The 22910-nt window shown below is 55.0% G+C and overlaps 1 protein-coding gene across 2 annotated transcripts; it reads right to left on the bottom strand.

Moving 5' to 3' along the window:
- Positions 1 to 1913: 1913 nt before the first annotated feature.
- Positions 1914 to 8634, bottom strand: NODAL (nodal growth differentiation factor). Of its 2 annotated transcripts, none has more exons than XM_034662626.1 (3): positions 8201 to 8634; positions 3459 to 4156; positions 1914 to 2066 (listed from the first exon to the last, which is right to left on the bottom strand). In XM_034662626.1, the coding sequence occupies exons 1-3, from the start codon at positions 8394 to 8396 to the stop codon at positions 1914 to 1916; spliced, it is 1047 nt and encodes a 348-aa protein (XP_034518517.1). In that variant the 5' UTR covers positions 8397 to 8634. The 2 variants fall into 2 exon arrangements, with proteins under 2 accessions (XP_034518517.1, XP_034518516.1); XM_034662625.1 differs by lacking the exon at positions 8201 to 8634 and adding an exon at positions 4533 to 5640.
- Positions 8635 to 22910: the final 14276 nt, after the last annotated feature.

Here is a 22910-nt window from a genome sequence, read left to right on the forward strand (position 1 = left end):
TGTTTACCAAGGAAGACGCTCTAAACCCCGGGATGCGATTTGCACTTCCCAGAACTTCAGGGTGGTAGTGAAATTGGGTCCACATGTTTGGTCCCAAAGGCTAGGCCTTGACCCCAAAGTAGGAGAGCAAAACCTCCAGCTGCTATTAAGGGCAGTGCCCCTGGGGTTCCAGAGACCAGAGCTGAGTTCTTGACCCAGCCCCTCCTAGCTGTGTGGTCAGGCCCCGGGGCCTGTGGATGGGATAAAAAGCTGGCCTCACATGGGCTCCCCAGCTCTGCTGTTTCCTGACTAGGGCCAGCGGCAGAGTCCTATTGTGATTCAGGACTGCGGTGTGGCAGTCTGTTTCCACCCCAGGAAAGGAGCAGCTGGAGCGGCTTGGTTGCTGAATCAGGGCATTGAGGGTTCTCAAGCCCAGGCCTGGCTCTAGCCTCTCTGACCTCGGCCGAGGCCAGGGTTACTGCCTTGACTCAGCCAACGCCGCAATCGAGTTACATCTAAAGTCGGGAGCGGGTTCCCACCCGATGGGGGTCATCTTCCTAAGCGTGGAGCACACGCTGACCGGCTTCTCAGGGAAGCAGGGGTAGAACTACCAGAGACTCGCGTTCCCGCTAGAATGGCCCCCTCACCCAGCCAAACAGACACAGCCCCTGTTCTAGCAGTGCCTAATGAGGTCAGCTGAAAGAAACAGGATCGCTGCCTTTGGGGGTCTTTTCATCCAAAAGGCAAAGCCGTGCTCAGGTGCTTTGGCGGTAGCGAGTCCCCCAAGAAAGCTGGGGTTCCTTCTGCTGGGGTGCTGGGTGGAACCCGACATGAAGCCAGAGTTCGAACCCTGAGCAACACACGAGCGGGGAAAGGTCCGAGAGTGGGGGTACGGCGGGCCTGGGGCTCAGCAGGCTTCGTAAGCTGTAGAGGGAGGTGGGGATGAGGCCCAGAGGACAGTCCATGACATAGGACCTGCTAACAGACATGTTACAGGAGCGTGTCAAGACCCAACCCCTTGCATTCCACAGGAGGAGGCCGAGCAAGGAATTACCCGAGGCCACACCGCTTCCCAGCAGCTCGGCTGTGACCATAACCCAAGTCCTAGGCGGCCCTCACCCCTGCTGGATGGAAAGCTCAGGGGCCTCATTCACAGCACACAATTAGAGACCGAGGTGAACTGTCACCAACTTTAATAGACTCGGATTGTGTCTGCCCAAGCAGGCTGACCGGGGGGTGTCCGAGGGCTACGCTCCTGGAGTCCGGTGTGGCCAGCTCTCTGGAGTTCCTGCCTCTCCCCTCAAAGGCACCAGCTGGCCTGGGAGGACTTCACAATGGCTGTATTGTTTGGGCAACTCATTAGCAGAGACGCACTCTGGGGAGCCCCTGGACAAGGCCAGCAGATTGCCACTGGCCAGCCTGAAAGAGGTGGGGGCTTCCCTAAACCAGCTGGCGGCAACAAGAGCCGACTGTTTCCCAGTGAACACAGTGAACTTCATCTTGGCAGGAGGTGGGGGTGAGCAAAGCCCACTTTTGAGAATACAGAAAAGTCATCAGTAACTCGTCCCACCTCAAAGATAAATGCACATGTGCCCCAACTTTTGCATACCGTTTCTGGGGGTTCATAGGTTAAAAAGTCAAGCAAAGAACCCTTGCCCTAGTGCTTTTAGTCACCACAGTCTCTTCAGGAAAGAACGGCCAACAAGCCTGCCGCTCAGGCTGGCTCCTCTCTCTCTCCTGACAGCAGCCTCTGCGTGAGCCAGCCTCCACAGAGCCTTCCTTTACAGAGCGGGGAGCCCTTCCTCCTCGGCTCTGGCAGACAGAGCAACCTTTCCCCCTCTGTTTCTCCTCACGGCATTAGATGGTTCTCGTGTCTTCCAGGGCCTTCCCAACTTCCCAGGGTACAGGCAAATCTGGCCCCCACCAGGATCTCCTCAAAGGCACCCGCATTCTTCCACAATCATGTCTTTATGATGGTCTAGGAGGACTCGGCCATTGTCCACATACAACATGCTCAGCGGCTTGGTCTTCACGGGGGCACAGCAGGTGGAAGGGACTCGGTGGGGCTGGTATCGTTTCAGGAGACTCTGGGGGAGAAAAGTTAGTTAAAATCAGTTTCTAGGTACAAACACAGAAGAAAATCGTTCTCATAAAGGAATCAGCCTGCCAATACATCATCAACTCTGAACACATAAAGTACCTTCACAGGCTGTTTAAAAAACAAAACAGAGTTAAACAGAAGATGCTAAAAGCTGTATCTGGGTAGAGCAGTAGCAAATGGACGTGTCTTCCTATTGTTCTGGTCTAGAGTGCATACCAATTCCAAGAAAATCCTGGTTTAGTTCCAGAAACATGAAGCAGAAGAGAGTCATGCGGAAATTCTTGTGGGATCTGCGTTGTTGCCCAGAGAAGGATAAATAAGTCAATAGGAGTAGAGGTAACAATCCCTTGGCACTCACTCTGGAACTGGGCCCCGTCCCTGAGGTCCAGGGAAGTCTTTTCGGATCCTACTGTTAGACTTGCTATTGGGACGCTCTGGGTCTCTGGGGGTCCCCTTGATCATGCAGCAGGGAGGTTCGTGGAGCCAAGTCCCAGGAGAGGCTCAGGCCTTTGCCCAAGAAAGGTCCTGCAGGGCTCTGGCCCCACGAGTGCTTCCCTTGCATGAGCTCAGCTCACGCGCTCCCCAGAGCCTCTGAACCCCAATATCAGGGCCACCATGTCAGGCTCTATTCTCTGCTCCCTCCCTCTCATTCTCCCTTTGCTCTCCTCCACCACCTTCTAGACCTTAGGCTGACTAGTGGCCTGTGGTGGGAGTCTTGGACCTTCTCTACTACAAAACGGTGTCCAACTCCTGTTTTCGGGAGCAAAAGTACAGTGGCTGGAACAGGATCACCCCAACCACAGCCCCATAAATGTGGCCCCGATTCCAGCAGTGAATCACAGACTTCTAGTAATGCTACTACAACATGCAGCGTGCTGGTCACCTGCCGGCAGATACACATGCTGGTATACGTCTCATCTCATCGAATCCTACCACGTCGCTACGAACTATGGCACTGCCATCCCCCTCTCAGAGGCGGGAAAAGTCAGGCTCAGCGAGAACGAGCAACTTGATCAGCGTCACACAGCTAACACGTAGGAATCAAAGCCGGGTTTATTCCCAGAGTCTAGACTCTGAACTTCCTTTCCTAGAAGTCAGAGCTGAGGAGAAGCGGAGGCCGAGGAAGAAGGCCTAAGAGGGAGCAAGGTGTTCAAGGTTACCCAAGGGGGCGTGGCTGCACGTAGGCCCTCTGAGGATTGCGTCACAGGCCATCTCTCCCTCCCAGGACAGGAGCTGGCACGCTGTTGGTGCGTGAAGAACAGCGAACCAAGGAACAGCAATTTACGAGCAAAGCCGGAGTCCTGTCCCCCTGATCGGGCAGTATGGCCGCCTCTCCCCACAGCCCCCCGCCTCCCCTCCCCTCAGCAGGGCCCCGCACCTGGATGTACGCGTGGTTGGTGGGATGGAACTCCTCCCCCACGGGGTTAGGACACTCGCCCTCGCAGCGGTAGGCATTGTACTGCTTGGGGTAGATGATCCAGGAGCCCCATCCAATGAGGTTGAAGTCCACCTGGAACTTGACCTTCCGACACAGCTGGCTTCTGTCCGGCAAGTGGTGTCGACGGTGCCGCCTGCCCCTCTCCTGGGACAGCTGTCCCTCCCGGGCCCGCCACGAGCTCTCAGCCTCCCACAGCAAGGTGGAGCCGCCCAGCCGCCTCTGCTCTGGGGAGAGGTTGGAGTAGAGCACGAGGAGCACGCTAGTGACAGGCGGCGGGGGAGGCCGCTGCTGACACTCTCCAGCCAAACCGGACATCTGCGCCTCTGGCTCCCCGGGGTGCTTCAGCCACTTGGAGAGTGGCCTGGTCACCTCCAGGACCATGCTGCCTGAGGCAAAGGTAACCTGGGACAGGGGGACAGCGAACAGGTCCATCCGAAGACGCTCCCGGCAGTCCGCTGGGTCCTGCTCCGCATCCGGCTTTAGCTGGTGGAGAATCTCGACGGACAGTGGCACGCTGGGGGGCAGGTCCACAGGGCCAGACAGCTGCAGCCGGAGCTCGGCCCACACCAGCTCCTCCACTTGGCTCAGGAAGGAGAAGTCAAAGGCAAAGGTCCAGTTCTGCCCATCCACCTCCACATCTGGGTGGGGAGAAACCGGGAAGGAAGCAGGGTGAGTGGGGGTCCCCTGCAGCCTCATCGCTGTAACAACCACCAGAGCTCACGTGATAGGAATCCTCTCGATGCTTGCGCCAACCCTAGGAGTTGGGAATGTGGAGCCCACTTTAGTCCAATTCAAATTGCAGCTCAGAGAGGTTAAATCACCCGCACAAGTTGGCGGAGCCAAGAATGAACCTGGATTTGCCCAACCGCAAAGCCCAAACTCCAAATCTGGGTTCTGCTGCTCCCTCCAAGACACCCCACAGCTGGAGATCAACTAGTAGAAACTGGATGAGTTTCTCCATGCTCTCAAGCCAAACCCTGAGCTTTCCGACCTAAACCCTGAGCCTCTACTCACCCTGTGACCCTGGGCAAGTCACTGTCCCAGACTCCGTTTTCTCATTGGAAAGGGCGGCCCATCTCCTGGGCACATGACGTTGATACGCACATCATGGAAAGGCCAGACTTGGCGGGCTCAGGGAGGCACAGGCAGCAGAAGCCCAGGACTGGCCACACTCTGCTCCACCCCTTCCTAACGAAGGAGGCAGAAGCTTCAGGAGTTCTTGACAACCTGACGCATAGGCTCCTACAGGCATTCTAAGCGTGAGTTTGCACTGACCTGGGACTTTTCCACCCTGCGGGCTTTCTCATCTACCTGCAGGGTGCTTATCACCCCCTGGCTGCTGCGGGGCATTCCCACATCTGGGGCGGGCACAGCTAGCACACGCACAGCCCCTGGCCCTGTTCCACCCCCTCCCCAACACAACTCCACCCAAACTGGATGAAAAGGAATGGGGAAGCACATTCCATTCATTTTAGTCCTGGACTAATTTGGTCCGATGTCTGGGAATAGCATGTTTTTGTGGATTTTCAGGTCACCTAAAAGTGACCTTTAACTTTTTTCAAGCCCAGTTTCCTCTTCTTTGCAATGGGAAGGGTCATGCCCTACCCATCCCTGCCATCTCACCAGCCCACGTGGAAATAAAAAGGTTTGAACGCTTGTTGCTAAATCAAAGTCAGGGATCATCCCTTAGAATAAAAACACTAACACTTTCGTGAATCGATCTCAAGGGTGGTGATGGTCTCCGATCTAGGTCCGCTCTGGGCAGACCACATGACAGGTTTTGGTTTTTTTTTTAAGGGTCTCATAGATCATCTTTGGTCAGATGGTAAGTGAATTTCTCTGAGATCAACGTGCATTACAAGGAGGCAGTTCCCAGCTTCAGCCTCCTGGCAGCTTCTCCCAGCCCATCTCCAGAGGCTCTTTTTCACTCAATTTCCACTTGCCTCCTCATTAGCACCTGCAGGGGGCAATAACCGGCCCCTGGCTAGCAACTCTCCCCAGAGGTGTGGGGAGGAGGCTGGCATTCCTGCTTGCCCACCACAGCACCCCCTAGCCACCTGGGGATTAGGTGGGACCCGTAGCAACTCCTGGCCACCTGCGCTGGGAGTTAAAGGCTTTTATCTCAAGTATCCACAAATGGCCTTTTAGAGGAGGACGGTCCAGCTCAGCGGTTAAGAGCCTGGGCTCTGGTGCGTGCTGTGAGGCTTCAAATTCTGCCACTTGCTGTTGGACATTGGGCAGATTACTCCCCTTCTCTGGGCCTCAGCTTCCCTCTTGGTAAAAGGAAGATAGTGACAGTATCCGCCTCATGGGAGTGTTAGGATTACTGAGATAACGTGCGTACCGCGTTTTGCCCAGTGCAACCAAAGTACAGCGAGTGTTGGCTGTCGTCAACCACTTCCTTATGACTGCCCACGGCCAAGGTTAGAAATGAAGGTGTCCAGACGGGTAGTGAGGGACCCAGACAGAGGAGCAAAGTCATCTGTTCCCATGCTGGGCAATGTGTATGGAGTGCTCCTTCAGGGTGAAGAAGAGTCTTTGACTCCATGACCCCACCCCCAGCCAAGGGCTCCTTGGCAAACAGTGCTGATGGGTTCTCTTAAATCTGGCTCTGGTTCTTGAGGATAGGGGTGTGTAATCATTTGAGGGTCACTGATGCCTGATACAAGCTAAGAATGCTCCCACCTGTACAACAGATGTGATTTGGGGGTAGGTATCAGGGACACCCTGAAACCTATCCAGGCACTGGACAGAGTTGGCCACACAGGCCCCAGTGAAATCTCAACCCACGTCCAGTTCTAAAGAAGAAAGTGGCTGGGCCCATGCCCTTGGGTTCCTTGGGTTCTCTCCCCTCAGCGTGCTGGGGCTGAGTTAGGACTTGGGGCTCTGGAGGAAAGGAGGGCGTGGGTATGACACTAAGCGTCTGCTCTGCATTATTATAAACTCTGAGGATAACTGCCACTAACTGCTTCCTGAGCCGAGCCCGGTCTCCTTCGATCCTCACCACCATCATTACCATTTTGCTGGTGAGAAAGCTGAAGGCCCAAGCAGAGGGTGTTTCAGCAGGGACAGAAGCAGATGCAAACCCGCTTTGGTTAGTCTCCAACACCCACGTCCCCCTTTCCTGGGGCAGCCTACGGATAAAACCCGAGGGGAAGAGCGTGTAGAACATTCCTTCCCCATCAGTGTCTCTCCAGGCAGGCTCTTCTGGCTGCTTTTTAAAAAACGAAGCCAATTCACAACACTGAGTGTACTTAAGGTCAGCGTACACTTAAAAAGAGGTAACGTCGTAGATTTTGTCCTATATATTTTATCACATGTACACACCAATGAAGCAGAAAGCCAGTCCCCTATTTTACAGAAGGGGAAACTAGAGAACCCAACGGGTATGCAAGGGACCCTCCCGGGATTGGGAAGCAGGCTTTGAGGGACCAGGACTCAGTTTTCCAATCTCCCAGGCTGTCAAACCCCCACAAACCTTCTGGAACTCTCCAGAAGGACGAGTGAACTGAAAAAGGGCACCCCCTACCCCTCTGCCCAGCCTCCTCCGCGCACCCAGCTTTCTGGTAGAAGGACTGAGCAAAACACACCAGTCATTTCCAAGCCGGCCGCCCCTCCGGTTCCCTAGGCTGTCTGGTCCCCAGATGACCCTTTGGGAGAGGGTCATCAGCTGTCTGACCCCAGAGGCGGCCGGCCAGGGAACTAGGAGCCCCCACCCCCGGACCACAAGAGGCTGGCGGGTGGCCAATTAGATTAGATTATCGGATGTGGATTGCGCCCCAGCGTGGGGGAGGGCCGTCTGGCCCCAGCTGGCGGAGGGAGGGCCAGGCCGGAGCAAGGCGGCAGGGGTCTGCCCCCCGACCCCAGGCGGCAGGATGTGTATTGCAAGGGGCAAGGGGACCCCGCGGGAGTGCTCGGTCTGCTCAGCACCCACCTGCCCGTCGCCCGACGCCCGGAACGCCCTGCCTTGTTTCCGAGGGAGATCCTCCCGAGTCACCATGGTCTCTGACCCTTCCCAGCCTGGACTCGAGTTCCCAAGCCTGCCTCAGTTCCCGACTTCGGGGCACCCCATCTCTAGTACCGGATCTCTGAACTCTAATCCCTGAGGTTACGGGCACCGTGCTGGGTTTCGAAGCTTGCAGTCAGCCTGAGACACTCCCGGCGCCAGACTCCTGCACCCGTTCACCCCCACGCGCGAAAAGAAAAGAAAAATCCACAAAATGTATGTAGTAATAATAACGATCATTTATTACTGTGCCTGGTTTCGTGCGGAGCGTTGTATGTGCTCTGTCACCTAGCGCTTGCCATAGTCTTCTAAGGGAGGTACTGTTGTCCCCATTGCAGGGGAGCGCACACCGAGGCGCCGGGAGCTTACGTAGTTTAACAAGCCCGCGGGGTCCAGTGGCGCAGTCGGTCTCCCACCCTCCGGCACCGCACGCTGCCCACCTTAAAGCAAGGCGCGGAGCGCAAAGGTCTCCGCCCAGGCCCCTCCCGATGCCACAATCCCCTCCATCCGGAGCCGACGCCGAGGCACCCTAGACCCGAACCCCGGACGCGCGCTCCCGGCCCGGTGCGCCCTCTGCGGCGGCGTCCCCGGCCCGGGGCCCCCCGCCCGCAGCCCGTCCCACGCCCTTCCAGAGTCCCGAGGCGCCCCGGCTGCTTGGCGGGGTGGCGCTGCCTACCTTGCGCCTGCAGGCTGCGGATGATGTCCGCCCGGGGCAGCGGGTCCCGGTAGAGGCTCAGCATGTACGCCAGAGGGGACGGCGACGAGGGCTGCTCCCGCGTGCGGAGCGCCACCGGGGCCACCGTGGCGGCGCCCGCCTGGCGCAGGACCCACCAGGCGTGCAGGAGAAGCAGGGGCAGCCGGGGGGCGTGCATGGTGGGCTGGCTGGGCCCGCGAGCGGCGCCTCCGCCCCTTATATCCTGGGCCTGCGCTGCCGCCCCGCCTCTTTCCTCCTTCCCTGGGGAAGATCCTATACCTCCCCTCACCCCGGGGGGTTGGTGGTGGTGGCCCCCAGAGGGACCACCTGCTGGGGCGGGCCAGACCTGAGCCTGGCAGGGAGGAGACCCGCCAAGCTGGAGGCGCTGTGAGGTCGGGGACTGTCCTGGTTGCCCCCTCCGGGCACCCTGGCACTCAGCTACCGTAGCTACTAAGGGCCTTGTGAGGCACAGCAAACACATCCCAGCAACTCTCAGGTCAGAACTGTGGCTTCCTTGCTCTGCCTTACCCCGGATCCCTGCCCGACACAGGCTCCACATGGAGGTCTGGCTCAGTAGGACCAGGTAGGGACCGGTGGTGGGTGCGGGAGGCTCTCCTCGCTGACCTGGGAGGCTCCCACTGGGCTGGCCAGGTGCAGCCTTCGAGGACACCGCCCAAATGGCCTCCAGGCGCATCCTGGCCTTATCCGGCAAGGCCTGTCCAGAGGGCTAGCCTCTGGGAAATTTCTGGGTACTGGGAGTTGCTGGATCCATGAAGGTCAGCTCCAGAGGAAGGCCCCCCGGGGACCCGCTCCAGACAGGGATGGAAGGACTCTCCTGGAGAAGACAAAGGGCAAGAGTGCCCAGGATGAAGGACAGACTTTTTCAGCAGAAAAGGGAAGTGTGCAGCAGAAGCTGGAGCCTGGGGCAGAGCTAACAGGGGATCCTGGCCGCCCGCCCTCAGAGCACCTGTGGTGGCATCAGGCTCTTCCCTTTGCAGGCACCCATCCATCCCGGGATTTCGGGAGAAAGGTGTCGCCTGTGGTGTCCGTGCCCAGCAGGAAACTTGGGTCTCGGCTCTGCACTCTCATCTCAGCTGCATGGGACTGACCCTTGTCTGGCCTCGCTGCCCGATGCAGTCAGGCCAGAGCTGGGATTACCTTTAAAGAAATAGAAATCCCTCCCCCTTGTTAGGCCCCAGCTGTTTCCCTCAACCCAGGAGGGCTCCTCCTTCCCTTTTCCTTTCTTAGCTTTGCCAGGCACATGAGCGGCTGGCTGGCATTTCCTCAAATGCTGTGTGCCAGGCCCACCTCAGCTCCTAACACAGGACGCTTCAGCTCCAAAGAACCACAGACTCAGCCCAGAGCAGGTGGAGATGGTGGAAGAAGGCCCAACAGGCTCAGTCAGGAGTTCCAGACTTGGGAGGTGGGGGTGAGGTGAGGGTGGGGCCGGCCCACACCCAGCAGGAAGGGGCCTCACCTAGGAGAAACCTGGGCTGCAGCCCCACCCCGGCCGTGGGACCTGGACAGTGGGCTTAGTGGGCAGATTGTTAGTTCCTTCAAGTGGGGACTGCCTTGTTCGTCGTGTTTCCCCCACAGTACACATTTGAGTTTGGACCCCCAAAATCTTAGCTAAGTAAATAAATCAGTGAATGGCACTGTGTCTGGACTTGCCCGGAGAGAAGTATCACTTTGGCTGTTGAACTATTGATTTCCTGAGTCCCAATCCTGACCTCTAGACTCAGAATTTCGCGAAAGGGCTTGGTTATCTACATATTTAACAAGCACCCCGTGGTCCTTACCAGACTTTGAGTAACTTTGAGTAAACCTGGGTGGGGCTGAGGTTCTAGTCGCAAGTTGGAACCCACCCCTCTGCATCCAGTTTCCTCATCTGTAAAACATTACTGGAGATCCCTCCTTCCATAGAATAAACGAAGCGAATGGTAAGGTGCTTCGCAAGCTCTAAAACTTGGTGTGTATGTAAAGCTTCTGAACGTGGATATCATTATGCGCGCTCCATGGTTCTCAGTCAGCTTCCCCAGCGTGGGGGCTTGCTGGTTCGGGATGCTGGTTCCCCAGAGGCAGAGGGTGCCCTCACCCAGGTTACAAATCTATTAATAAAAAATGGACAGCTTGTTGTGGTCCATATATACAATGGAATATTACTCAGCTATCAGAAAGAACGAATTCTCAACATTTGCTGCAACATGGACGGCACTGGAGGAGATAATGCTAAGTGAAATAAGTTCAAGCAGAGAAAGACAATTATCATATGATTTCTCTCATCTATGGAACATAAGAACTAGGATGATTGGTAGGGGAAGAAGGGGATAAAGAAGGGGGGGTAATCAGAAGGGGGAATGAAACACGAGAGACTATGGACTATGAGAAACAAACAAGACTTCAGAGGGGAGGGGAGTGGGGGAATGGGATAGACTGGTGATGGGTAGTAAGGAGGGCACGTATTGCATGGTGCACTGGGTGTTATATGCAACTAGTGAAGCATCGAACTTTGCATCGGAATCCGGGGATGTACTGTATGGTGACTAACATAATATAATAAAAAAAATCATTAAAAAAAAATGGGCAGCTTGTGGTTAGCGCAATGGGAGCCCTGACAAGGACATAGAAGTCAAGAATGGCAACACAGGGGAGGGGCATATAGCTAGACAGAGGTACAGGTGTCAGCCTCCCCAACCCGGATCTTCCCACGTCCCATGTGACCTAGAATCCTGGTGGTCCCCATGGAAACGGAGACACTCAGCCCAGATGGTCTTACCCACCAAGATGGGCAAAGGAACAAGGAAGAAGGCAGTTCTACTTCTCCAAGTGGACCAGAAACTTCTTGAAATTAAGAAGAAAGGTGTATTCGTCCTGTGTCGCTTGCACTATGATGTGACATCTAGAAGGTGCTTAATCCATGTTTTAGCTAAAAGGAATGATTATGACAATCGCTAACATTTCTTGAGTCCGTCATGCTGTTGGCCCTCTGCATTGATTTTTACCATCAGGCCCACGTCAGAGATGAGAAGCCAGAGGCTCAGAAGAAACAAGGTGATTTGCTCAAGGCCACAGATTTACAGGTGGGAAGAGCCACTATGTGAAAGGCAGGTGAGCTTGTGACCCAGAGCTGTGCTTTGAGCTCCATCGCTTTTCCCACAGATAAGAGGGTGGACGTGTGCCTTGTACTGAGACTTAGGAACTCTCCAAGTCGTGCCTCTCCCGGGGCCTGGGAGCTGCAGACAGAGCTCATTTCTGATGTGTATTGGCCCAGAACCATGCGGAGGCCTGGAAGTGCTCTCCGACCGGTAAGAACAACTGTCAAAGCCCATCCATCACTGGCCTGTCTGCAGCTCCAGAGGCCTACGAGAAATCAAATCTCTGTCAGCCTTGTAGGACAAAGGCTGATGGTCCTCCTGCTCGTTTTTGAAGGGTATTTGTTCATCCAGGATCTGTTTCCTACAAGAAGAACCACAAGTTCCCTCCTCCTAGGTGGGGATGACACCTTCTTGCTTCCCCTGCCCCAGACGGACTGACCAACAGATTACCTGACCTGGGAGATAACCTTTCAGGGCCATCCCAGCTGGCCGGAGGGTGGGGAGCAAAGTCCCTCGAAGTTCTTGAATGCTTTCCATCAGACCGTCCCAGACCCTCTCTTGACACGAGCAGCGGCAGGCGGCATGGTGAAATGCTGGAGCCGTGAGGTCAGGCTGCCAGGAGGCAGGGTCAGGATCCTTCTCTGCCACTACCTGGGCGCATTAGACCAGCCACTTACCATCTTGAAGCTTGTGCTTCCTCAGCTGTAAAATGGAGGTAAAGGATAGTGTGTGTGTGAGAGGAATGCTGTGAGTAGGAATTGGAAGTGTGTGTAAAGTGCATAGGGCTCGTAGCATCTGATCATTTGTATATTCAGTCATCGAGCAGACCTGCTTTCCTAGCGTGTCTATAGCAGGTTAACGGCAAGAGCTAGATTCTCCCGGGCAAGGCAGGAAGACGGCTCAGTTCTGCACACATTTAATGAGCATCTTTTATATGTCAGTGTGACCTAGGCTGTCCTCACTTTCCCAGCGCACGTCTGTGCTCCTTCTTCTATGGATGCGTTTCCATCGTATCCCCTGGTGAACTCCGACTCCACTATCGAGACACAGCTTGAAAGACCTATCACCAGCTCCCCAACAACTTGGCAGAGGCCTCTTCTAAGGACAGCATGATGGAGCCGTTGTCCAAACTGTCTTCAGTGCCCACCATTGGACTGTGAGCTCCCAAGAAGCAGAGATGGCCTCTGATATATTTCTCCTGAAGCCCCAGCCCCTGGTTCATAACTGATGATTGCTTGCTGTGGTCTTAACTTAGATGAATGAATCCAGTTCTAGAAATGGTAGAGGGGCGGCTGGGTGTCTCAGTTGGTGAAGCGTCTGCCTTCAGCTCAGGTCATGATCTCAGGGTCCTGGGATCGAGCCCCACACTGCATTGCATTGGGCTCCCTGCTCAGCGGGGAGTTTGCTTCTCCCTCTGCCTCTGCTCGTCCTCCTGGCTTGTGCTCTCTCACGCTCTCTCTCAAATGAGTAAATAAAAACTTTAAAAAATAAAGAAGAAAAGGAAATGGTAGAGGGGGTTCTAAGCACAGGCTTCTGGCTTCTGCCTTTGGTATTTGTCCACGCTTTCTGTCCGACCCTGCTGATCTTGGAGGCCAGCACCCAGAGCTGGGAGGTGCCATCTCGGCACCTCTGTGGAGCACATGTGGCTCCCTGTGACCTGGAGAGAGAGAGAGCCAGCTGTCCCCGTTATGATGCCCTTGTACCCCAATGTCCTCCAGCCCCATGGAAATACCTGCCCTTCCCCCAAAGTTCTAAGCCATTCTTCCTCTATCCAGGGTAATTCTGCCCCCTCTACACCCCCACGAGACACTCCGATTTATTCCCTTGTCCAGCTCGAGGGTCTTCTCTCTCACAAAGCCTTCCTACGTGGTCTCTCTCCCCCTGCAGGCTCTGAGCCAAGCCACTCTTTGCCGAAGGCTGAGGTCCTCAAGCCGTCAGGAGTCTTCCACCAGCGAGCCTGCCGCCTGCCTTGCTTTGCATTCTTCAGCGTTCATCAGAGGGCTTGGCCCTCCCTAAGCGGAGGTTGTAAACCATGCCTGCAGCCAGCCTTGGCTCATAGCAGTGTTTGGTCTACCCCCAACAATGTTTTGAAAGGTTTTCATTTAAATCATTAACACTAAAAATATTTTAGATTTTGAATACAATAGTTTTGCTTTTTAAAAAAGTAATCTCTACCCCCAACACGGGGCTCAAACTCATGACCCTGAGGTCAGGAATCGCATGCTCTACTGACTGAGCCAGCCAAGTGCCCCTGAATAAAATGGTTTTACTTCATCATTTGAGAAACGGAAAGGTCTTGGCCCTCATTTCGACATGGCCAGTGTTCCCTAAAGCTGAGTGGTAGCTGCTTTGTTTCTGGTAGGCTCTGTCCTCTCCAGTGTGCTGCAGTCTGCACCACTCCTTAACTTATTGCGCCCATTTGCCTGTCCCCCGAGCCAATGAGTGTGAGATGCGTGCTGTATGTTGGATGAGAGAAAGACACTCTGGGATCAGTTAGGAGCAGAGACTCAGGAGTGTTCCTCTCCACGGGGACTAACCCACAGATTGTGGGTACCTGGCCCAGGCTGCATGATCTATAAATAATCTATTATTTAGTAAGTGCTTACCACGATGTGTTTGCATTATCTAATTCATCCCTCCTATCCCTAGGAAGTGGATTGGATATTTACTCCCATTTTACAGGTGAAGAAACTGTGGCTCAGAGCTTGCTCAAGGTGGAACCCCTCGCAAGTGGTCAAGCGGTGATGGACCCCAAGTTATTCTGACTTTGGAAGTGAGACTGAATACGACCATGTCCCAGCCTAGTCATTTATTCCCGCCCTCGCACAGAAAAGCCTTTCTCCGCTTTCCCCATCTCAGTCGGCCTTCTGCGCTCTATCACCATGCTTGTTTCTTCCATGGTCAGAAATTAACTTGTTGTGCTCGGTCCTGTTCAGTTTTTGTCTCCTCCCTCCCCCAGCACTGGGCTGTAAGCCAGATTCCCTGTCTGTTCTGCTCACCACTGAACCTCCAGTGGTTTGCACGGATCTGGACACATACAAGTGCTCAGTACGTATTTATTGAATAAATACACTTAACGCAGTCCCTGGACTGGGGAACACAGAGGTAAGAAGACAAGGGCAGGGAGATCCAGTGGCCCCAAAAGGACGTAAGCCCCACAGGTCACCAGTTTCCTCTGGTTTCAAGTCCTTCTACTTCACTGTCCTGAGCACATGGGGAACGGGTACACAGTAGATGCTCAATAAATGCTTAGCACACCTGTCTTAGCATGCTGATGTCTTAACATCAGCGAGAGAGTGCCTCCTTAGTGCTCCTGGCTCCGCAGGACCGGGATTCTTGTTAGGGAGCCATCTATGCCACCGTCTTGCCTCCATTCCCTCTCTGGATCCTTGCAGGAGCCGTGTGACCTGAGGAGGGCAGGCCTCACCCTTGGAGAGGGGGACTAGCCTGAGATGGTAGAGCCGATAGGGGCCAGGCCTGTGTGACTTAGAATCTGATGCTCCCTCCAGCCCGGGCTCTCCTTCCCAACCCTTCCTGGGTAGAGCCCAGGCTTCACAATGTGCTTCCCACAGGGTCAGGAGGTGAAGCCTCAGCCTGCCCTGGGAAACAAACAAAGAGACCACCAAGAGAATCCCTCTCCTCCCACTGGGAAGCTTCTCAGAGGTTCCCACAGCCCCGCCAGCCACCTCCTGCTTCCCACCTCCCCATTTCCTTCCACCGAGACTCACTGGTGCTGAAGGTGAGCTGGAGTTTGGTGATACAACCAAGCCTGGGCTTGTGCATGCATGCGTGTGTGTGTGCATGTGTGTGTGTGCATGCGTGCGTGGGGGGGAGCAGGGGAAAGAATCAGAACTAAGGGCAAACACTCAAGGGAACATGTTCTGTGGGAATGAGGTGGGCTTTAGGGAGTGCTGCCCCTGTGCCAGGTACTGGCTATGCCGAGAGATTTACGTGCATTGTGACTTGGTGTCTCCTGAACGTCCGTGACCACAGTAATCCCCTGGAGGCACTTATTAAAGATAAAGGGAGCCCCCAAAGTCAGGGTGCACTTTTAGTGCCCTTTGAAATGTTATCCATGTGAAAAGTACCAAGGATAGAAACTTACAAAAAACACCCTTTGACAGTGCAATTATATAAACTCCCTTTGTACTTATTTAGTTTGTGAATTTTTAATAAGACATTTTTAATTAAAGTTTTTTTGGTTCTAGTCGACCTTTGCTGTCTTCCAAAAAACATTAAATGAAAATTTCATTATTTGAAATTCAAAACAACTCGAGCACACATTCGTGGGTGACTGGACACAGAAACTGCAGTGTATCTGAACATTGGAATGCTGCTTGACAATTAACTGTTGATAGATGCAACGAGGATAAACCTCAAAATAATGGGGGCACCTGGGTGGCACAGTGGTTAAGCGTCTGCCTTCGGCTCAGGGTGTGATCCCGGCGTTATGGGATCGAGCCCCACATCAGGCTCCTCCGCTGTGAGTCTGCTTCCTCCTCTCCCACTCCCCCTGCTTGTGTTCCCTCTCTCGCTGGCTGTCTTTATCTCTGTCGAATAAAAAAAAAAAAAAAAAAAACCTCAAAATAATGATGCTGTGTTAAGGAAGCCAGACAAAATATAGGATATACTGTCTGATTCTGTTTCTATCAAATTTTAGAAAAAGCAAACTAATGATTGCAGATAAGCAGTGCAGAATGTGGCTCAGTGGTTGTCTGGGAGGAGAAGGAAGAGGGAGAAGTTACAAAGGGGCACAAGGAGAGTTTTGGGAGCGATAAGTACATTTATTGTCTCGACTGTAGCAACGGCTGCATAGTATGTCAAAGCTTGCTGAAAGGCACACTTCAGGTATTTGCAGCCGATGTGTGTCAATGATACCTTACCGAAGTTGTAACAATGGGGGCAGTGGGCTGGCTCACTTGGTAGAGTGTGGGACTCTCGATCTCAGGATTGTAAGCTCAAGCCCCACGTTGGGTATAGCGATTACTTAAAAAAATAAGATCTTAAAAAAAAATAAGAAAATAAATTTGTCACAATGAGTGTAACTATAATAATATAATAACAATATAAAAATTGTTATTCGAAATCCATAAAACTAAGTAAGCATTGAAGAAATTTAAGGGGGCTCCTGGGTGGCTCAGCTGGTTAAGCGTCCGACTCTTGATTTCAGCTCAGGTTATGATCTCGGGGTCGTGATCATTGGGCTCCACATTGGGCTCCGAGCTCAGCAGGGAGTCTGCTTGAGATTCTGTCCCCCTCCCTCTACCCCTCCCTGCTCTCTCTCTAAAATAAATAAATCTTTAAAAAAAAGAAATTTAGATAATTAAGCTTCTCTTCTTTGTAAATTTGTAGCATTTATAGTTCTGAAATAGAAATCCACTTAACAGACTAGAATGCCAAGGTTTCAAAGTGCACTAAGATTTGGGATACAAAGCCTTTTAGGTCTGTGGACTCATTGGGGGAGTCTTATTAAGTATGATGGAAAAGAGCATCATTTCTTTCTTTTTCTCTCTCTCCTGTCTTTCCACAAACCCATGAGGTAGGTGCTTCTGTCAGCTTTGTTCTATAGCAGAGGTGTTCGAGGCTCAGAGGGGCTGGGTGAATTGCCCCAGGTCACGCGGGGCAGTGCTAGAATCTGGGCCCCAGGCGGTCTGACTCCAAAGCCTACACTTGGGATAACTCAGGCAGGGTGGGGGGACTTGTATTTCCACCAAGCCCTGTGCCCTGTTAGCTGGTGACCACAAGGCTGGCAGGATCCCAGGATGGGGCATTCCCCACTCACATCAAAGAGCCCCAGGCTTCAAAGGCAGGTTAAAGGGAGACGCACTTACCTGGCTGGGTATGCAGGAAAGCCCAGGAGAGCTAATATGATTAACCAGAGACCCAATGGGGCAGGAAGAGTCTTCATGGAGCAGATAATTCAATGCAAGGAACTTGAATACGTTCTCACCCACCCCCCACCCTCAGCATCTTTCATTCTACGGCTGCTAACAGACACTGTAGACACCTGGGGATTAAGGTGAGGTAGGGGCTGTGCCAAATGCATGTTCATCCCATAGACAGAAAAACACATTGGAAACCAGTTGTTACCAGTTTTTTGCCAGGCACAGTGCTGAGTGCTTTGGACACAGGCCTCATGCACAACTCCCTTCACATTGTATTCTATGGGTATAATTGTTCCCATTTTACTGATGAGAAAGCTGAGGCTCGGATTGCTTAAATGCTTGCCCAGGCTCTAGGCAGCTGAGCTAGAATTGGACCCCAGGTCCATTTTGACTCTAATCCTCATTCTCCATCCTGTCGTTTCTAAGGGGACAAACAGCTAAGACCACAGGGAGCTCTTCTGGTGTTTCCTTCACTCTGGTGTGAGGGTGGCAGGCACAGGAGGTCGTGGGACTATGCCTGTTGCCCACCTATCATATTCACATCTTTGGGGCACAGGGACCGGGTAATCCGGTGCTGAGATCATGTCCCCAGATTTGAGATGTTATATATCTACAAGGCCCCCCCACACCCCCACCTTCTCCTGCGGCTCCCATATGCATCCCCCACTCCCCAATCACTCCCCTGGCAGCTGACACTCAGAGCCAGGGGACCAGGGTTATGAGGTGTGAGAAAGGCCACACCGGCTTCCCACCAGGGAGACCCTGGCCCAGCTCCTACTCCTGGCTCACAGCACCCTTGCCCTCCCCTCTCCCACCTCATCCCTCAGCTCCCCTAGGGGCTCCCTGTGGCCGCACCTCCCCCAAACGCTGTTTTTTTCCCCACTGGTAAGAAGATCACAGGGCCCTTTTTCTACCTGTACCTGCCTCAGGTCCTAGCAGAGCTAGAAGGACTGGTAATAGAAACTGACAGGGCCCTGCCCTGCTGTGGCATCCAGCCAAGAACCCCCCGCCCCAGGTCAGGGTAGGCGGGAGGGGGAGAGGGTATTGGTTTGAATTACTACCAGTTAGACTTGTAGAATATTGGGGGGAGGTGAAGGGAGTTGGGACACCTAGGATCTCCTCTCAGCTCAATCCAGACCAGCATGTGACCTTGGCCAGGGCACATGGCCTCAGCGAGTCTGTTTCCGCACTTGGCATGCTTCCAGGGCCCTTACATCATGCCCCCTCTGACCCACCTCCTCTTGCACTACGAGCTTCCAAGGAACAGAAGTCTCCTTTTGACCCCTGCACTCAGTGCCCTGTGCACTGGCACAGCCCAGGTGCCCCAAGATTGCGGACCCAGCAGGACAGGAGCTGAGCCTGCGCGCAGCCCCGCCTCCATGGGAAAGCAGGCAGAGCGGCTGGGTGGGGGGGGGGCCTGTGAGGGGACAGGAGGTGAGTGTCTCGGGGCCAAGAGGGCAGGAGCTCCCCCCCCCCCAAGCCCTGGCCTGAGCGAGCTGCCCAGTCGCCCCAGTCCTGTCTGCTGCGCCTCTGACTTGCCGCCGCCCCGTGGGCATCTCCCCAGCCCTGAGGGTCGCACCACTGCCACGGGGTCCTGCACTTGAGCCCCGCCAAAAAGGGGCACTCTGAGGTGAGCCCCCACCTGGGCAGCAGGGTGGTCCAGGGCTCTGGGGGCAGCTGGATATGTCCCCCTCCCACCTGCTCCATCCCCACGCTGGGCCTCTGTCCAATAGCCTGTTCTCCTGCTGCCAGCCAGCCTGGAGGGGTGGCATGGGCCTGCCCTGTAAACCGGGAGCGAGGATAAAGTCATAGTTCAGGGCCATCTGCAGAGGCCCCCGGAGGTGCCAGGCTAACTCTGGGGTGGGGGTACTACAGGCGGGGTGGGTCACGCACATACCACCACCCCCTTTTTGTCCTCCTCTGTGTTTCCTGTCCCTGGGCTGCTGCCCCTGGGCTCACTGAGAGCAGGGCTGTCCCCACACCCTCCAGCCCCAGGGGAGCCCAGGCTACACCAGAGCTGCCGCAGTGTGCTGCACCTGCACCCGAGCCAGCCCCGCGGGCAGTGCTGTGCACACTTGTTTCATTTGGTGCTCGCAGCTCTACACAGAGGGCACTGAGAGGTCCTGTCCCCTGCTTGAGGTCATGGCAACCCAGGTGAAGTTACCCTGAAGCTGATGAAGTGTAAGTTTCAGATCCTTCCAGGCCCCCCTCCCTACTTTGTGTTTGTATGTTTGTATTTTCTTTTCTTTCTTTCTTTCTTTTTTTTTTTTTAAAGATTTTATTTATTTATTTGACAGAGATAGAGACAGCCAGCGAGAGAGGGAACACAAGCGGGGGGAGTGGGAGAGGAAGAAGCAGGCTCATAGCGGAGGAGCCTGATGTGGGGCTCGATCCCATAAAGCCCGGGATCACGCCCTGAGCCAAAGGCAGACGCTTAACCGCTGTGCTACCCAGGCGCCCCTGTATTTTCTTTTAACGGCTCCCTCCCCCAACAGTGTGAGTCTCAGGCCCCACAACAAATGATCTCTCTTGGGTTACTCCTCTGTCTGCTGTCCTCTGCCACGCTGCCCACGGGTGTGTGTGTGTGTGTGTGCACATGCGTGCAAACCTGGCAGGGAGGGAAGGGCACCCAGACCTGGTCAAGGGGCTCCCATGACCACACTATGATTCTTGGCTTCCTGGTACTCCATACAGCCTGGCACCCCCCTCCCCCCATCAACCACCCCCTTTGCCTGCTGTGGAAGGAGCCAGCTTGGGCAGAGCCCTCCTGTGACCTGGGGCCTCTCTGTGGGGCTCAGTTTCCCTCATTGGAAGAAGGGGTGGTCATTACGGGGTGACTACAGAAACCAGGGGGAAAGGCTATGGAGCAGAAGAAAGGCTCTGGAAAGCTGCTGGATCCTGCAGACCAGCCAGTGTCCTCCATTTGCCTGCATGCCCTTGCTCCCGTCAGCCCACACCACCACGGTGCCCCTGATGCCCCCTCTTTACAGCTGCCCACCCCAGTTCCCTTCCAGCTGCTGCATCTTCTCCTCACAGCCAAGTTGCTGATGGGTTCTGTCTCCCCACAATCCCTGCCCCCCGGGTCACTCTTCACCCCCAAGAGTGCTGTCCCCATGCACCGTGCCTGGGTTGCGGGACACGCTGCCCAGGTTCTAGCCCTCCTTGACCTCACACCAGCCTTTGGCACAGTTGAAACACTCCCCTACCGCTTGGGTTTTGTGCCACCCAGCTTCCCTTCCACCTCCCTGGTGATTCCTGATCAGTCCCTGTCCCCAGCCTCCCTCCCCCCCACCCCTACTCCGCTCTGATGGCTCGCCTCTCCTCCCACTACTTGCTTCTCCTGGAGGCTTTAAAGCCCACTTGATACCCGTGGTGCCCTGCCCTTCTCTACCCCAGACCGCTCCTCGGAGCCCGGGACCCTGATCCCCCGCCCACCTGTGCATCTCTCCTGGGCTCCCTTGGGGCATCCTGAGCCCTTCCCCCCAATCCAAGACTGAGCTCTGTATTCCTTTCCCACTGTTTCCACTTCACTCAAGCCCCTCTTTTGCCCCAGTTACTCCACCCTGATTCCTTCCACACCCCAGCATCCAATCTGATTCCAGCCCTGTTGGTTCTGCTTCCAAAATTGTCTCCAGAACCCGTCTGCTCCTCTCCATCTCCTCTGTCACCACCCTGGTCCCAGCCCCCATCATCTCTCACCTGGACAACTGCAGTGGCCTTCTTGCTGGTCTTCCTCCACTGCCCCCCATAATCCACTCCTCTGGGGGGCTGCCGTCATAGAAGGGACTGCAGCACTTCCCTCATGAACACCCTTGAGGATCAAATATGAGCTCCTGAAGCCCCCGCCCTGTGGGCCTCTTTGCTCTCTGGCTGCACCAGCCTTCTCTCAGTTCCTGGGCTTTGATGAGCTTCTTCCCACCCCAGGGCCTTTGTCCCTGCTGTGCCCTCTGCCCGCAATGCCCTTTCTCCCACTCTGCCTGGCAGACACCTCTTCGGCTTTCAAGTCTTTGCTTAAATATGACCTCCTTAGGGAGGCCTCCCCCCACCACCCTGTCCTAAGATGACCGCCCCCCACACACTCCCCCCAAACACCCCATATATTTCCTTCAGAGCACTTACTGTCAGCTCTAGTTTCATCTTTACTCGTGGGGCTACTGGTTTATGCCTGCCTCAGCTACCAGACTGTAAGCGCCCCCAGGGCTGTTGGCTTTCCTGTCTGTGTTATTCTGCATGCCTACACTTACTACGTGCTAAGCACACAGTGGGCGCCCAGGAGCTACCTGTTGTGAGGGAGGGGAGGAGAGGCTGGTGGCCGAGGCTGTCCTGTCGCCATCTGGCCACTAGGTGGCCTCCCAGGACCGAGCTTCACCGGTGCTCCCTGTCCAGGACCGCTCACCTGGTCCCAGCGCCCCCGGCTGGAATCTAAAAGGCAGGCTGCCCTCTGCCCTTAAGACTTGTGGCTTCGTATCACGGTTATTTTTTTTTAAAGTTTTTTTCTTTTTAAGATTTATTTATTTGGGGGGGGGGCTGAGGGGAGAGGGGCAGAGGGAGAGAGAGAGAGAGAATCTCAAGCAGACTCCCGCTGAGCGAGGAGCCTGACACCAGCCCATCTCAACCCTGAGATGGAATCAAGAGCCGGGCGCCCAACTGACTGAGCCACCCAGGCGCCCCCCCACCCCTCCTTTTTTTGCCTCGTGGTTATTTGTGCCAACATCTCCTGCAGAGCTCTAGTGGCAACTTAAGCCAGAGATTGCATCTAACCCATTTTTCCCCTTGGTGACAGTACAGAGCTCTGGAACTAATGACTAGTGGGAAACAAGGGGACTCCGTCCTATGGAGAGGCCGTCCTCCTGGTGGTTAATGTGAAGACTTCGGAGCCCAGTTGCCTGGGTTCTCATCCTGGCTCTGTTGCTGACTCCTTGTGAGATCTGGGGCAAGTCAGTTCACCAACCTGTGGCTGCTTTTCTGTAAAAGTGAGACTAGCACTTGCCTCATAGGGTCACCGTGAGACCAGAATGAGGAAATATGTGGAAAGTATTTACAGCCATGCCTGGTGTGGAATGACTGCTCAGTGAAGGACAGCTCAATGGAACGATTCCTGACCCCCTGCTGGGACCCCCAACCGCAGGTGTGGGAGGAACTGCCCACCGTGGCCCTGGGCAGCCTCACGCACGCACACGCAGGGAAAGGTACAGCAACAGCACACAGCCCTCCCAGCCACAGCTCAGGCGTGCTGAGGTGCCTCCCTTTCCAGCACGGGGGAGCCCCGCAGATGCCCTGTCACCTTCCTGGCACTGTGCCCCCTGCGCTCGGTGCCGCTGGCCTGACAGAACAGGTTGCCATGGCAGTGGGGGATGGGGCCTGCAGGGGGACAGTGGCTGGCCTTGGCCGAGCTCTCTGGCCTTTTAGAAGGGGCTGGCTTCCTGCCAAAGCACAGGCGCTCCTGCTGCCCAGACGTGCAGCTGGCTGGGGCAGCCATGGCCACACCCAGAGCCCACCCCAGGTCCCCCGCCCGGGAACTGGGAGGCTGAGCCACCGCTCACGCGGGGCGTTGCCCCAGCCCCGGGCACATGCCCCTTTTGCCCATTCCTCACACTCTACTAGAAAGGTCTGGCGTGGGCCTTTCTCCTCTGCTCCCTGGTGAACCCCTCAGGAGTTCGGGTTGTGCCCAGCACAGAGTGGCCTGTCTGGCATGTTTGTGGGGTGGCTGAA

This window comes from Ailuropoda melanoleuca, chromosome 6 (assembly GCF_002007445.2).
Source record: "Ailuropoda melanoleuca isolate Jingjing chromosome 6, ASM200744v2, whole genome shotgun sequence".
Lineage (NCBI taxonomy): Eukaryota > Metazoa > Chordata > Mammalia > Carnivora > Ursidae > Ailuropoda > Ailuropoda melanoleuca.

Excerpts from the sequence above, each read along its gene's own strand:
- NODAL (XM_034662626.1), bottom strand. The coding sequence starts at position 8,396 with ATGCACGCCCCCCGGCTGCCCCTGCTTCTCCTGCACGCCTGGTGGGTC. Across the intron at positions 4,157-8,200 it reads CCGCAGCCTGCAGGCGCAAG|ATGTGGAGGTGGATGGGCAG; the intron begins GTAGGCAGCGCC and ends CTCCCCACCCAG. Across the intron at positions 2,067-3,458 it reads CCAACCACGCGTACATCCAG|AGTCTCCTGAAACGATACCA; the intron begins GTGCGGGGCCCT and ends TTTCTCCCCCAG.